This window comes from Oncorhynchus tshawytscha, linkage group LG09 (assembly GCF_018296145.1).
Source record: "Oncorhynchus tshawytscha isolate Ot180627B linkage group LG09, Otsh_v2.0, whole genome shotgun sequence".
In the NCBI taxonomy this organism is placed as follows: Eukaryota; Metazoa; Chordata; class Actinopteri; order Salmoniformes; family Salmonidae; genus Oncorhynchus; species Oncorhynchus tshawytscha.
Genome location: NC_056437.1, coordinates 36,162,032 through 36,178,370, shown reverse-complemented (window position 1 = coordinate 36,178,370; position 16,339 = coordinate 36,162,032). Strand labels below are relative to the sequence as shown.

The window sequence follows — 16,339 nt, the reverse complement described above, 5'->3', positions numbered from 1 at the left end:
CAGTATCAGTGAAGACCACCTCTTCCAGGGCAATAGGAGACACCATGTTTCTCTCTATACTGAGCCATGGGGTAGAAGAATCATGTCTAAACCAAATTTAGGATGGGGCAAAATGCTAGTGCCTGGAAATACACTTCAACGTATGGTACGAACAATCCTCCTACATCTTTCCTCTTTACAAATGTCTTAATTGTATACAGGATCGTTTACCTTGACATATACATTTTGAAACCGCACTATGAATTTGATCCCAATAGCCAGAAGGGGGAGCCATGGGAAGCATTGAACTTCAAAAATTCAGCCGTGGCAATATATTCATTTTGACAATAGATATTCTGCCAGTTAAAACCTGTTAAGGCTAGGGGGCACTATTTTAATTTTTTTTTAAATAACGTTCCCAAAGTAAACGGGCTATTTTTCACAACCAGATGCTAGAATATGCATATAATTGACAGCTTAGGATAGAAAACACTCTGAAGTTTCCAAAACTGTAAAAATATTGTCTGTGAGTATAGCAGAACTGATATTGCAGGCGAAAGCCTGAGAAAAATCCAATCAGGAAGTGACTCTTATTTTGAAACCTCTGCGTTCCTATGGATCCCTATTGAACATTGAAAGGGATATCAACCAGATTCCTTTTTCTATGGCTTCCCTAATGTGTCTACAGTCACTAGACATAGTTTCAGGCTTTTATTTTAAAAAATGAGCGTGCACGACAACATTGCGTCAGTGGGCAGGTGGTGGCTCTCAGAGTGATTCTTGCGTAATAGACAAAGGCGGCCATTGTTCCTCTCGCTCCTACTGAAAAGACAATTGTCCCGGTTGATATATTATCGAATAGATATTTGAAAAACACCTTGAGGATTGATTATAAAAAACGTTTGCCATGTTTCTTTTGATATTATGGATCTAATTCGTTGTCGTGACCGCAATTTCTGGTGGATTTCTCTACAAAACGTGAACAAGAAAAGGAGGTATTTCAGCTATAAAAATAATCTTTATGGAACAAAATGAACATTTGCTGTCTAACTGGGAGTCTCGTGAGTGAAAACATCCGAAGCTCATCAAAGGATTTGATTGCTTTTCTGATTTTCGTGACCAAGCTTCGTGCTGCTAGCTGGACATAATGCTATTCTAGGCTATCGATAAACTTACACAAATGCTTGTCTTGCTTTGGCTGTAAAGCATAATTTCAGAATCTGAGATGACAGGGTGATTAACAAAAGGCTAAGCTGTTTCCCTATACTTCACTTGTGATTTCATGAATATGAATATTTTCTAGTAAGATTTTTTGTCCGTTGTGCTAATTAGTGCAGTTGATGACAATTCTCCCGGATCCGGGAGGGGTAGTTCTAAGAAGTACATCCCAGCCAAAAGACAGCACCCTACACAGGGCAGTGGGATATGTTTTGTTAGACCAGGGGAAAGATTGCCTCCTACTTGCCCTCTAACACCACTTCCAGCAGCATCTGGTCTGCCATCTAGGGACAGACCAGGACCAACCTTGCTTAGCTTCAGATCTAAGCCAGCAGTGGGATGCAGGATGGTATGCTGCTGGCGACTTAAATGAGAACACTGGGTGGCATCCTCCTTTTTTTAAATAAAAGCTACATTAATTTTAAATATACCTCAGGAGGAATACTGTTCCATCCAGGTGATTTGCCTTCATTCATACTATCCAATGCCCTTTTTAATTCATTGAGAAAGATTTGGGCTCCCAGCGCTGTGGCTTCTTCTGTTGAGAGAAAAGGAATTCTTCATTATTTTAGAAAGGACTTAGTCTGGCTTAGTGTGGATTTACAATCAGAGGTATACAGATCTTTATAGAAGCAGGACAATGTTTGATTGATTAAAACCCTTTCATGCGTGAGTTCCAAATATCTCTAACGGTCGCCCCAGCGTGAGTTTTTTTATGCACGTGATGTTAGAATGTTCTCTCCATTCCAGAATGTGATTGATACGTAACAGTACATTTTATCCGCGCTGCCCTCAAACTAAAGCACGCACCCTGTTTATATTTATAGGTTGTTTTAACTTCAATTTCAAATGATTTTCAAACAAGTTTTTATTTTCTAAAAACAGTTTGAATTTAGGTGTGTTCCGCCTCCTCATTCATTCACATAAAAATAGTCATTTTTACTTTTGCGGATAATTACATTTTTGGGACATTTCTGACACGGACAAAATTCCCCAAGCACTTCCCAATTGTTTGTGCAGTTCACGTCTGCAGACATTTGCTTATCTCCCGTCAGAACAGGATCTGCACACGTGTTCACATTTTCTATTCCACATTTCTATTGTAGCGTACTGTATGTATGGAGCATAATATATTTGTGTATATTCTTTATCACCGCGGACACGTGAGGTAACGTTACTCATTTTATAACCTTTATGGTGTTATAGTCAATCGTGCTTATGTAGCCACATTCTTCTATTAGCTCTGTAAAACAATGCTAAATGCGTCAGAGAAGTATTATCTTGTGTTGCATTTTGAAGCTACCATGGCCTTATGACTCTCAAGTGGTGCAGCGGTCAAAGGCACAGCACATCAGTACTAGAGGTGTCACTACAGACTCCCTGGTTCAAATCCAGGCTGCGTTTCCATCAAAGTAAGTGCCTTATTACGTTATAATAGTTATAATAATAGTTTCCGTATGCCGTTTCTGCTGTAGCTGTAGATCATAATATATTCCTTATAACTGCGGACACGTGAGGTAACGTTACACATTTTATAACCTTTATGGTGTTATTGTCAATCATGCTTACCTAGCTACATTATTCTATTAGCTCTGTAAAACAATGCTAGTTGCGTCAGAAAACTATTAGCTTGTGTTGTATTTTGAAGCTACCCTGGCCTTATGACTCCCAAGTGGCGCAGCGGTATACTGGTTCAAATCCAGGCTGTATCACAACTGGCTGTGATTGGGAGTCCCATAGTGCAGCGCACAATTGGCCCAGCGTTGTCTGAGTTTGGCCGGTGTAGGCCATCATTGTAAATAATAATTGGTTCTTAAATTACTTGCCTAGTTAAATAAATAAAAAATATGACCATGGTTTGTTTATTTGGTCTATTCAGCATAGCTCTATTCTGCCCTGCCTTGCCCCCTTGTGGAGCTCAAAAGTTAGTTTCTTACTGTTATAACTCAAATCTGTGATTTTGTCAATGCAATAAACAATTTATTTATAGCAGTGTTTATTATGTTACTTCTTTGTAGTATTGTTTTATTGCTATATCCTTATATTGTATTCTAATGAATAATTCCTCTTTATTCTGTACTTTCAGAAACCAGAAACATTATTTGCCAATATCATAACTGGAGCTGGACATCTTTGGAGCTGAATAATGAGGACAGCTTTTGTATGCTAACGTACACTCCTTAACAGTTGTACTGGATGAAAACACAGCAAGAAAACACATATGCCAATATGTAATATTCATCTATTTTATTGCAGGACTGGTAGTTGGTTCAACAACTTGTTTTACTAGAGGACAAAAAACTGAATATGTAAAACCCATATTCATTATCCATGCAGTGACTGAACAACAACTGCATTTCCACCCCCATCTCTAAGGCATAGTATCATGGCTGGTCACCTATCAAGTCACATGTCAGGTCAGTCAGTCACCTATTGCTGCAGATGTGCTCAATAATGCTTGAGCATGTGATACTCCTCAAAGCATGGTGAAATACATAGAGGTGTATCACAAGCTAGACACATGTATTTTGTCATCTTCCTCTGCTTACTTCTCCTGGCGCCAGACAGGCAGACTTTGCAATGCCTCCGTGTGCGACTACCTTGAGAAGCAGTTTGAGGGACTTTGCAGGGAAAATGTCGTGCAGTGAGGCGTAGGGGATTGTCTGCAGCAGGACGGCCCCCAGTGGATGGGCGCCGAGGGGTGTGGTGCTCCTCCAGCAGCTCTCTCATGAGGTTCTCTCTGTATTTTTGGTAGGTAATTACTTTACCTATGAGGGAGTGGGTAAGATGAGGAAAGTTAGAGGATAATGAGGCAGTGGGTAGGTGGGTGAGATATTGTCACTATAATTGCATAATGGATTTGTATGTGAACTGTACATCCAATTACAAAAATACCTTGTTCAGTAATCATCTCACCTGTTAGTTGGCGGTGAACTATGCTGCCGTTGAGGACAGCAGTGTCGATCAGATGGAAAAATATCTTCTTATACCACTTGTTCGTTTTCCGTGTGCATTCCACAAAGCTGTTTATCATGTCTGCCTTATCCACGGCCCCCATTTTGAGGTTATAATCAAGCACACAATCTGGTTTGATCTTTCTCTCTCCGGTCAGGTGGTCCACCTTCCCTGTGGCCGACATGTTTGCTGTATGGACAGTGGAGAGGACATGGACGTCTCGCTTGTCATGCCACTTTACTGCCAGCTGTTGACCGTTCTCCTGGAATTCCACCTCCCCTCTCTGCATCTTCCCGCATCCGAATGCCGGCATCCCCTTCCGGTTCGACCTGACTGTGCCACAGGCCCCTGTGCTGTTGGAGAGCAGATGCTGGAAGAGTGTGGGACTGCTGTACCAATTGTCCACGTACAAAGTGTGTCCCTTGCCGAGATGAGGAGCCAGCATGGTCATCACCACGGACCCTGACACCCCAAGCCCCTCATAATGTTTGATGTCAGTGGTGGACCCTGTGTAAACTATAATGTCCTGGACAAATCCTGTCTTCACGTCGCACATGACAAAGAACTTGACTCCAAACCTGTGCCTTTTGGAGGGAATATATTGACGGAACGCCAGCCTACCTTTCCATAACATCAGGGACTCATCAATGCATAGGTCCTTGTATGGTACAAAGACCCGACCAAATGCTGATGTCAGGCTGATAAGAACATTTCTTATTTTGTGTAACGGGTCACTTAGGATGGCAGTAGCATTGTTGACAAAATGCAGGCATCGCAGCAGAACTAGGAAGCGATCTTGGGAAAAGAGGGAGGCAAAGAAGGGAGTTGCAAACATAGGATCTGTGCTCCAGTATTCTCTTAGGGAGTTCTTCTTTACTATTCCCATGAGAAGGACTGTCACCAGGAAGGTATACATTTCACTAATTGTGGTTGTCACCCATTTAGCGAGTTTTCCCCTCACTCCTGGCTCTCTCTTCTCCTGTAGCTCTAAGGCATAGCGATTGGTCTCCTCAACTATCTCTCCCACCAGCTCCTCTGTCAGAAACAACTTGAAGCACTCTGCCTCAGTTGGAAATGGCAAGGGGCGTTGCACTCCAGACTGGGACTCGTCAAAGCAGACAGCAGGGCCAGGTGGGGTGAAATGACTGGTGGCCTTCCAGCTACCACAGAACTCCTGTACTTCATCCACTGTCCGTCTGCCTCCATCACCACCAGCATCTTCAAAGGGACCTGGTACTTCCTCAGTTGACAAGGGAAATTCAGATTCAGGGTTCTCAATGGCTACAAGGTTGAGGGGCAGCTCCTCACTGTCACTGTCAGAATCTGATTCCTGACTTTCATACTCAGACTCATTGTCAGAATTTTAAAAAATCTCCAGAATTTCCACATTTGTGAGTTGTCTCCTTTTGAAAGACATTGTTAATGCTACAGCTTAGCTCACTAGCTACATACATAAACAACAACACTGAATGGCGCAGAGTGGGAGGTTACGTGGTTGACTGCCGGCACGCGCCACTTGTATCAATAAATCACTATCAGAAAATGTTTTGTGTGGTAATTATTTGTGTATTTACGATTTTATTCACATGTTTTCAATTCTAGGTGACAACTCATGCATTCCGATTCAAGCACAGATTGTAATGTGCACATATTATGTGTGTAAAATACTTTTTTGAAGGTTGTACTGATTATGATGAGCTAAGCTAATTCCAGCTGTGTAGCCATGTTTGTTGACATACAATACATTCTGGGATTCACGTCTGTTTGACCAAAGATGTTATAACAAAATGAGGCGAGTAAGCGTTCACAAATTTTTTGAGGACTTCCGGGAAATTAATGGTGGGATGTGAACAACGGTAGATGACACACCCCTTCAACATGCAATACTACAAACAGACCAAACTCATCTCGTCTTCTCTTATTATCTTCGGTTTCTGTGAGGAAAAAATGCATGGCTGCGCGCTGAAACTAATCGTCGGATTACTTTCGATTTCTATAAAGTGTTTTACCTAGTTATTTCGATCAATGGTGAGCTCACCCGTGATGTGATTAATTATATATAGTAATTGCTATTAGCTAATTCATATTGTAGTTTGTAGTCAGCTGAGAGTTAGAAAATATGACTGCTTGTGTTGGGTCAATCTTTCCTCAGCGCTAGGACAAATGTAGCCTACATTTTTCCGGTTAGGATGATTGTGTTATGCTATATTTACTTCTGTGAATATCTGAACAATGCATCCAAAAATAAACTGCTGACATTCTGGACATAACTTTGTAAGGACTGTGTTTGTGTAAATAGTTTCTGAAAAAAGTGGCCAGCTCAAACGCTGATTGTTGCGTGTGATCGTACGCTTCAGGGACCACTGTAGAACGATCACACCAGTGTGATGGTACATGTGAAAGGGTTAATTTGGGATTCTGATAGTAATTCCCCCGTTTCAGATTTAATAGTTGCTATATCAGCTAATTGATAAATACTAGGCCTGTGAAAGTCATGACATTTTGTTAGCCGGTTATTGTCGTGCAAAATGCTGCCCGTCTCATGGTAATTGATCGTTAATTAACATACACACGTTTAGCATCTCCAGGCTTCCACGCAAACAAGTCAATGATGCACTCCTTTGGAACATCTAAATTTTAAAAATCAATTTATACTACACCAGCACAATAAATCCATTATTTATTTTAGGCAGGTCTAAAGAATGACTTTATGATATAAGGAACAGAATAAGTTGGCCTACTGTATGTTATCCGGCTATGCGCCATACCATAGGCTGTAGGCTTGTTCATTTAGCAGACAATACCACAATTGCATTGTCTTATATAATTTTATAGTAAGAAGAATAGAATTGAATTGAATGAAATAGAAAGGATATTTTTCCCATTCAGGACTGAGTGTGCATATGAAGTGGCTACATTAAGCATAAAAGTAGTCATTTGAAACAGGTCCTATATACTAGATTTAGAGATATTTGGCCACTTTAGTTGTCAATGATACAAACATTATAATGTCTTGGAAATCCAAATGTATATGGGCTGCATGATGCAACTACAGTGGGGCAAAAAAGTATTTAGTCAGCCACCAATTGTGCAAGTTATCCCACTTAAAAAGATGCGAGAGGCCTCTAATTTTAATCATAGGCACACTTCAACTATGACAGACAAAATGAGAAAAAAAATCCAGAAAATCATATTGTGGGATTTTTAATGAATTTATTTGCAAATTATGGTGGAAAATAAGAACACCTACAAACAAGCAAGATTTCTGACTCTCACAGACCTGTAACTTCTTCTTTAAGAGGCTCCTCTGTCCTCCACTCGTTACCTGTATTAATGGCACCTTTTTGAACCTGTTATCAGTATAAAAGACACCTGTCAACAACCTCAAACAGTCACACTCCAAACTCCACTATGGCCAAAGAGCTGTCAAAGGACACCAGAAACAAAATTGTAGAACTGCACCAGGCTGGGAAGACTGAATCTGCAATAGGTAAGCAGCTTGGTTTGAAGAAATCAACTGTGGGAGCAATTATTAGGAAATAGAAGACATACAAGACCACTGATAATCTCCCTCGATCTGGGGCTCCACGCAAGATCTCACCCCGTGGGGTCAAAATGATCACAAGAACAGTGAGCAAAAATCCCAGAACCACACGGGGGGACCTAGTGAATGACCTGCAGAGAGCTGGGACCAAAGTAACAAAGCCTACCATCAGTAACACACTACGCCACCAGGGACTCAAATCCTGCAGTGCCAGACGTGTCTCCCTGCTTAAGCCAGTACATGTCCAGGCCCGTCTGAAGTTTGCTAGAGAGCATTTGGATGATCCAGAAGAAGATTGGGAGAATGTCATATGGTCAGATGAAACCAAAATATAACTTTTTGGTAAAAACTCAACTCGTCGTGTTTGGAGGACAAAGAATGCTGAGTTGCTCCCAAAGAACACCATACCTACTGTGAAGCATGGGGGTGGAAACATCATGCTTTGGGGCTGTTCTTCTGCAAAGGGACCAGGATGACTGATCCGTGTAAAGGAAATAATGATTGGGGCCATGTATCGTGAGATTTTGAGTGGAAACCTCCTTCCATCAGCAAGGGCATTGAAGATGAAACGTGGCTGGGTCTTTCAGCATGACAATGATCCCAAACACACCGCCCGGGCAACGAAGGAGTGGCTTCGTAAGAAGCATTTCAAGGTCCTGGAGTGGCCTAGCCAGTCTCAACCCCATAGAAAATCTTTGGAGGGAGTTGAAAGTCCGTGTTGCCCAGCAACAGCCCCAAAACATCACTGCTCTAGAGGAGATCTGCATGGAGGAATGGGCCAAAATACCAGCAACAGTGTGTGAAAACCTTGTGAAGACTTCCAGAAAACGTTCGACCTCTGTCATTGCCAACAAAGGGTATATAAGTATTGAGATAAACTTTTGTTATTGACCAAATACTTATTTTCCACCATTATTATTACAAATACATTCATTAAAAATCCTACAATGTGATTTTCTGGATTTTTTTTTTTCTAATTTTGTCTGTCATAGTTAAAGTGTACCTATGATGAAAATTACAGGCCTCTCTCATCTTTTTAAGTGGGAGAACTTGCACAATTGGTGGCTGACTAAATACTTTTTTGCCCCACTGTATATACACTAATAAATCAATACCCTACCATCTAAGCCTACACTCACTAAGAACCCACCATCTTACACCACTATTTAAGTATATATAGTCCTACCTCAGGCCAACAGGCTGAAAGGATGGGACACCACCACTCAACACACCCTGTAACTCTTCTGACATCAAGTCTCGTACACCCAAATACCTCTGTAGCTGCCACCACAACCTCCATTTTATGTGACTTATGGTCCATCCCTGCAGTACAGATGATAACCATTGCTATAAATGCAAAAAATCCAATCTTACTGAAGCATATATCACTTGTTGGCCTATCCCCCTCTACTGGTACAGATCTACACTCACACTACTCTCAGGATCCCTCCCCCCAATCTTCCTCTACTTTCTTCACTGCCACAGACAACTTCTGCACTGCTCGGACCCTGGAAACCTGCTTCTCTCGCACCGGACATTTCTGATCGCCAGCCCCATGGGCACCCTCACAATTAACACATACCACTACTTTCCCCAATACTACACATTCCTATTTCTCATGCCCTTCTGCACACTTCCTCACACCTAGGAACCTCCCTCCTACACACTGCTGCCACATGCCCATGAGCTTGACACCTGTAACAAGGTCATGTATTCGGCACAAAGGTGTGTAAAGAATAACTTCTATATCGTAACATCACTTTGTCAGGCAAAGACTCAACAACAAAACTCAAAAGAACACACGACTGTTTCACCACTCACGTCACACTGTCTGCGTCTCACTAAACGACGAGCATCACAAACACCGGGAAACTTCCCCTTCAGTTGGTCAACTTTCACAATTACTGCTACCCCAGTAATCACTCCTTTCAATGGCACCCTTTTCTTGAGAGCAAAACAATTCACATCGTTTGTACCCATTAGTTTAATGCAGCAGAAACACAAACACTTATCACAAGCCCACTTCTGGTTACCGTCACCGATTCCACAGCACCCAACTGTTTTCACCCACCCTGATACCACAAATGGATCAGACAAAAGGTAAGGGTCCACTTTTTCCAAAAAGACTGATTAGCAATGAGTTGCAGCTAATGCTTGTTGAGGACCTGCGTTCAAGGCAACTAGTTAAAGTGGTCTGGTCCTCTCTCCTGAATGTGTTCATTCTTAACACCATGAAAACTGCAGACAGTTGTGTATTCTACTGTGCTATCTCTCAACAGTAGGTTGAGACTCCGAATGATTACCCCCCCAAAAAATATAATTTGGTCAGGGCCCCTACACGCAGCACAGACTGCGTATAGGCATAGGCTGCACTGCATGTCAGCATTTGTTATACTGCATACATAACATCTCAGTCGTACAGTATGCAAGTCTGTGATTGTGCTGTGCTTTACTAAGGTGTGAGTGGGGATAAAAAAGAAACAGAAGCAAGAACAGCTGCTATACTTTTGGTAGTTCTGCTGAGCATTGTGCTCTGGGAACAAGGTGAGAGTCATTGGCTCTAACCTGAAATTGAGGGCACTTGTCTGCTTAAATTGGGTCCGGAAAGTGGCATTTTATTTGAAAATACACTCAAAGCCATTTGGAGCCGACATGGGCTTGGCTGGATGAAGTGACAGACAAATCAGACAGGCTGGACAGATCTGTAACATAAAGAGTGGGGAACTAAAGGGCAATTAGGAACAGCAGTGACCCAGCTCCAGGCCTCTCCTGCTCCCACAACCTGTGGCCTTTAGAAGATGGGAAAGACCTTTATATACACAGAAACTGTAAACAATTTTGTCAGATAATGGTGGAGTGTGCTGATGGGTTGTATAAGTCAAAATATCAAGGTGAATGCCAGTCAACGGGTAACATTGGGAAACTGACTATAAAAAGTTAACAATTATCTCACTTTAGATGCAAATTAAGATACAGAGCGGTGCTCCTTTGGAGAATACACTGTCAATGCTAGACCACTTCTTCTTTACAATAATGTTTTAAAGCATTATCAAGTCGCACCGTTTTCTAAATGCAGTCAGGCCCCTAGGACAGCCCTTTCCACACTCATAACAATCAAAGATCCAGAAGTAAATGGAGCATAGAAATGGGAGCTGGTGTGACCGGATTACACATGGGAAGATGGTTTGGTTCCTGTTGTCATCCAAAACCAGACACTGTCAGGGGAGTCCCAACTTGAAGGGGATTTGGCTGTTGGATTCAAAGAATGGAAGCAAGCCAAAATGTCTATTCAGCCACAATGATGTGCCTCCTAACAAGGTTTTCGTTTTGATTCTGTGGTTGAGCAGTGCTTTGCACAGATCAAAACATTATGCAATGTCATAACGCAGTCTCATGATAAATAAGCCAAGTTTATACTCTTCCAAAACAATAATCTGCGTGCATGACCAACGTTGAAATGGAGTTTTGATCTTGCATTGCAGTTGCTAGAGTACAAAAGAATCTAATAGTTTGGTCTCTGACAATGGAAATGCCGGACCAATTCATCGGTCTTCCTTTTCCAACTGACTAATACAGTCCATAGAGTATAATAGCAAAATATATTTATTTCATTTTGTATTTTTAATAACACCAGTCTTTCAGATAGAGGATATTTTTAAACGTTCTACTAAAAATAAATGTGACGTTAACTGCAAGTGGCTCTGTAATAATACAAAATAAATATTTTATACACTACATGACCAAAAGTATATGGACACGTGCTCGTCAAGCATCAAATTCCAAAATCATGGGTATTAATATGGAGTTGGTACCACCTTTGCTACAACAACAGCCTCCACTCTCCTGGGAAGGCGTTCCACTAAATGTTGAAACATTGCTGTGGGGACTTCCTTCCATTCAGCCACAAGAGCATTAGTGGGAGTGATGTTGGGCGATTAGGCCTGGCTTGCAGTCAGTGTTCCAATTCATCCCAAAGGTGTTCGATGGGGTTAAGGTCAGGATTAATTTTTGTATTGACCTTGCTTTGTGCACGGGGGCACTGTCATGCTGAAACAGGAAACGGCCTTCCCCAAACTGTTGCCACAAAGCTGGAAGCACAGAATAGTCTAGAACGTCATTGTATGCTGTAGCATTAAGATTTCCCTTCACTGGAACTAAGTGGCCTAGCCTGAACCATGAAAAACAGCCACAGACCATTTTGCCTCCTCCACCAAACTTTACAGTTGGTACTAGGCATTCAGGCAGGTAGCATTCTCCTGGCATGCGCCAAACCCAGATTAATCTGTCGGACTGCCAGAGAAGGCATTTTCACTGCTCCAGAGTCCAATGGAGGCAAGCTTTATACCACTCAAGCCGACGCTAGTCTTTGCGCATGGTGATCTTACGCTGTGTGTGGCTGCTAGGCCATGGAAACCTACTTCAGTACGGAACTTGGTAGTGAGTGTTGCAACAGAGGACAGGCAATTTTTACACAGACGTGTTCTTTGAGCTTGTGTGGCCTACCACTTCAAGGCTGAGCTGTTGTTTCTCCTACACATTTCCATTTCACAATAACAGCATTTACAGTTGACCAGGGCATCTCAAGAAGGTCAGAAATTTGACGAACTGACTTGTTAGAAAGGTTGCATCCTATGACGGTGCCACGTTGAAAGTCACTGAGCTCTTCAGTAAGGCCGTTCTACTGCCAATGTTTGTCTTTGAGATTGCATGGCTGTGTGCTCGATTTTATATACCTGTCAGCAACGGGTGTGGCTGATATAGCCAAGTCCACGAATTTGAAGCAGTGTCCAAATACTTTTGAATATATATATATATATATATATATATATATATACATACATACACACACACACACACACACACAGTTGAAGTCAGAAGTTTACATACACCAAATACAATTAAACTCAGTTTTTCACAATTCCTGACATTCAATCCTAGTGAAGATTCCCTGTCTTAGGTCAGTTAGGATCACCACTTTATTTTAAGAATGTGAAATGTCAGAATAATAGTGGAGAGAATGGTTTATTTAAGCTTTTATTTCTTTCATCATATTCCCAGTGGGTCAGAAGTTTACGTACACTCAATTAGTATTTGGTAGCATTACCTTTAAATTGTTTAACTTGGGTCAAACGTTTCGGGTAGCCTTCCACAAGCCTCCCAAAATAAGTTGCATTTTTTCTCATTCCTCTTGACAGAGCTGGTGTAACTGAATCAGGTTTCTAGGCCTCCTTGCTCGCACACGCTTTTCAGTTCTTCCCACAAATGTTCTATAGGATTGAGGTCAGGGCTTAATGATTTGTGAATTGATCGCCCCCCATCTAGCTTCAGAGTTTGTTCTGTTAGGTGACCTAAACTGGGATATGCTTAACACCCCGCCAGTCCTACAATCTAAGCTAGATGCCCTCAATCTCACACAAATCATCAAGGAACCCACCAGGTACAAACCTAACTCTGTAAACAAAGGCACCCTCATAGACGTCATCCTGACCAACTGGCCCTCCAAATACACCTCCGCTGTCTTCAACCAGGATCTCAGCGATCACTGCCTCATTGCCTGTATCCGCTACGGAGCCGCAGTCAAACGACCACCCCTCATCACTGTCAAACGCTCCCTAAAACACTTCTGTGAGCAGGCCTTTCTAATCGACCTGGCCCGGATATCCTGGAAGGACATTGACCTCATCCCGTCAGTTGAGGATGCCTGGTCATTCTTTAAAAGTAACTTCCTCACCATTTTAGATAAGCATGCTCCGTTCAAAAAATGCAGAACTAAGAACAGATACAGCCCTTGGTTCACCCCAGACCTGACTGCCCTCGACCAGCACAAAAACATCCTGTGGCGGACTGCAATAGCATCGAATAGTCCCCGTGATATGCAACTGTTCAGGGAAGTCCGGAACCAATACACGCAGTCAGTCAGAACCAATACACGCAGTCAGTCAGGAAAGCTAAGGCCAGCTTCTTCAGGCAGAAGTTTGCATCCTGTAGCTCCAACTCCAAAAAGTTCTGGGACACTGTGAAGTCCATGGAGAACAAGAGCACCTCCTCCCAGCTGCCCACTGCACTGAGGCTAGGTAACACGGTCACCACCGATAAATCCATGATTATCGAAAGCTTCAATAAGCATTTCTCAACGGCTGGCCATGCCTTCCGCCTGGCTACTCCAACCTCGGCCAACAGCTCCGCCCCCACCGCAGCTCCTCGCCCAAGCCTCTCCAGGTTCTCCTTTACCCAAATCCAGATAGCAGATGTTCTGAAAGAGCTGCAAAACCTGGACCCGTACAAATCAGCTGGGCTTGACAATCTGGACCCTCTATTTCTGAAACTATCCGCCACCATTGTCGCAACCCCTATTACCAGCCTGTTCAACCTCTCTTTCATTTCGTCTGAGATCCCCAAGGATTGGAAAGCTGCCGCAGTCATCCCCCTCTTCAAAGGGGGAGACACCCTGGACCCAAACTGTTACAGACCCATATCCATCCTGCCCTGCCTATCTAAGGTCTTCGAAAGCCAAGTCAACAAACAGGTCACTGACCATCTCGAATCCCACCGTACCTTCTCTGCTGTGCAATCTGGTTTCCGAGCCGGTCACGGGTGCACCTCAGCCATACTCAAGGTACTAAACGATATCATAACCGCCATCGATAAGAGACAGTACTGTGCAGGCTTTCGACTCTGTCAATCACCATATTCTTATCGGCAGACTCAGTAGCCTCGGTTTTTCGGATGACTGCCTTGCCTGGTTCACCAATTACTTTGCAGACAGAGTTCAGTGTGTCAAATCGGAGGGCATGCTGTCCGGTCCTCTGGCAGTCTCTATGGGGGTGCCACAGGGTTCAATTCTCGGGCCGACGCTTTTCTCTGTATATATCAATGATGTTGCTCTGGCTGCGGGCGATTCCCTGATCCACCTCTACGCAGACGACACCATTCTATATACTTTCGGCCCGTCATTGGACACTGTGCTATCTAACCTCCAAACAAGCTTCAATGCCATACAACACTCCTTCCATGGCCTCCAACTGCTCTTAAACGCTAGTAAAACCAAATGCATGCTTTTCAACCGATCGCTGCCTGCACCCGCATGCCCGACTAGCATCACCACCCTGGATGGTTCCGACCTGGAATATGTGGACATCTATAAGTACCTAGGTGTCTGGCTAGACTGCAAACTCTCCTTCCAGACTCATATCAATCATCTCCAATCGAAAATCAAATCAAGAGTCGGCTTTCTATTCCGCAACAAAGCCTCCTTCACTCACGCCGCCAAACTTACCCTAGTAAAACTGACTATCCTACCGATCCTCGACTTCGGCGATGTCATCTACAAAATGGCTTCCAACACCCTACTCAGCAAACTGGATGCAGTCTATCACAGTGCCATCCGTTTTGTCACTAAAGCACCTTATACCACCCACCACTGCGACTTGTATGCTCTAGTCGGCTGGCCCTCGCTACATATTCGTCGCCAGAACCACTGGCTCCAGGTCATCTACAAGTCCATGCTAGGTAAAGCTCCGCCTTATCTCAGTTCACTGGTCACGATGGCAACGCCCATCCGTAGCACGCGCTCCAGCATGTGTATCTCACTGATCATCCCTAAAGCCAACACCTCATTTGGCCGCCTTTCGTTCCAGTACTCTGCTGCCTGTGACTGGAACGAATTGCAAAAATCGCTGAAGTTGGAGACTTTTATCTCCCTCACCAACTTCAAACATCAGCTATCTGAGCAGCTAACCGATCGCTGCAGCTGTACATAGTCTATTGGTAAATAGCCCACCCATTTTCACCTACCTCATCCCCATACTGTTTTTATTTATTTACTTTTCTGCTCTTTTGCACACCAATATCTCTACCTGTACATGACCATCTGATCATTTATCTCTCCAGTGTTAATCTGCAAAATTGTAATTATTCGCCTACCTCCTCATGCCTTTTGCACACATTGTATATAGACTCCCCCTTTGTTTTCTACTGTGTTATTGACTTGTTAATTGTTTACTCCATGTGTAACTCTGTGTTGTCTGCTCACAATGCTATGCTTTATCTTGGCCAGGTCGCAGTTGCAAATGAGAACTTGTTCTCAACTAGCCTACCTGGTTAAATAAAGGTGAAATAAAAATAAAAATAAATAAAAAATGATGGCCACTCCAATACCTTGACTTTGTTGTCCTTAAGCCATTTTACCACAACTTTGGAAGTATGTTTGGTGTCATTGTCCATTTGGAAGACTCATTTGTGACCAAGCTTAAACTTCCTGACTGATGTCTGGAGATGTTGCTTCATTATATCCACATACTTTTCCTGCATCATGATGCCATCTATTTTGTGAAGTGCACCAGTCCCTCCTGCAGCAAAGCACCCCCACAACATGATGTTGCCACCCCCGTGCTTCACGGTTGGGATGGTGTTCTTCAGCTTGCAAGCATCCCCTTTTTTCCTCCAAACATAACAATGGTCATTATGGCCAAATCATCAGACCAGAGGACATTTCTCCAAAAAGTATGATCTTTGTCCCCATGTGCAGTTGCAAACAGTAGTCAGGCTTTTTTATGGCGGTTTTGGAGCAGTGGCTTCTTCCTTCCTGAGCAGCCTTTAAGGTTGTCGATATAGGACTCGTTTTACTGTGGCTATAGATACTTT

The 16,339-nt window shown here is 42.9% G+C and overlaps 1 protein-coding gene and 1 long non-coding RNA gene across 2 annotated transcripts; one reads left to right on the top strand and one right to left on the bottom strand.

Moving 5' to 3' along the window:
* Window positions 1-1,880: 1,880 nt before the first annotated feature.
* LOC121847161 lies at window positions 1,881-4,337 on the top strand. The gene is made up of 3 exons (XR_006084087.1): window positions 1,881-2,609; window positions 3,284-3,948; window positions 4,310-4,337. It is a non-coding gene; the product is annotated as an uncharacterized LOC121847161 (long non-coding RNA).
* On the bottom strand, window positions 3,646-4,255 carry LOC121847160 (piggyBac transposable element-derived protein 4-like). The gene is made up of 2 exons (XM_042326843.1): window positions 4,114-4,255; window positions 3,646-3,965 (listed from the first exon to the last, which is right to left on the bottom strand). The coding sequence occupies exons 1-2, from the start codon at window positions 4,253-4,255 to the stop codon at window positions 3,646-3,648; spliced, it is 462 nt and encodes a 153-aa protein (XP_042182777.1).
* Window positions 4,338-16,339: the final 12,002 nt, after the last annotated feature.

Excerpts from the sequence above, each read along its gene's own strand:
- LOC121847160 (XM_042326843.1), bottom strand. The coding sequence starts at position 4,255 with ATGGGGGCCGTGGATAAGGCAGACATGATAAACAGCTTTGTGGAATGC. Across the intron at positions 3,966-4,113 it reads AGTTCACCGCCAACTAACAG|GTAAAGTAATTACCTACCAA; the intron begins GTGAGATGATTA and ends ACTCCCTCATAG.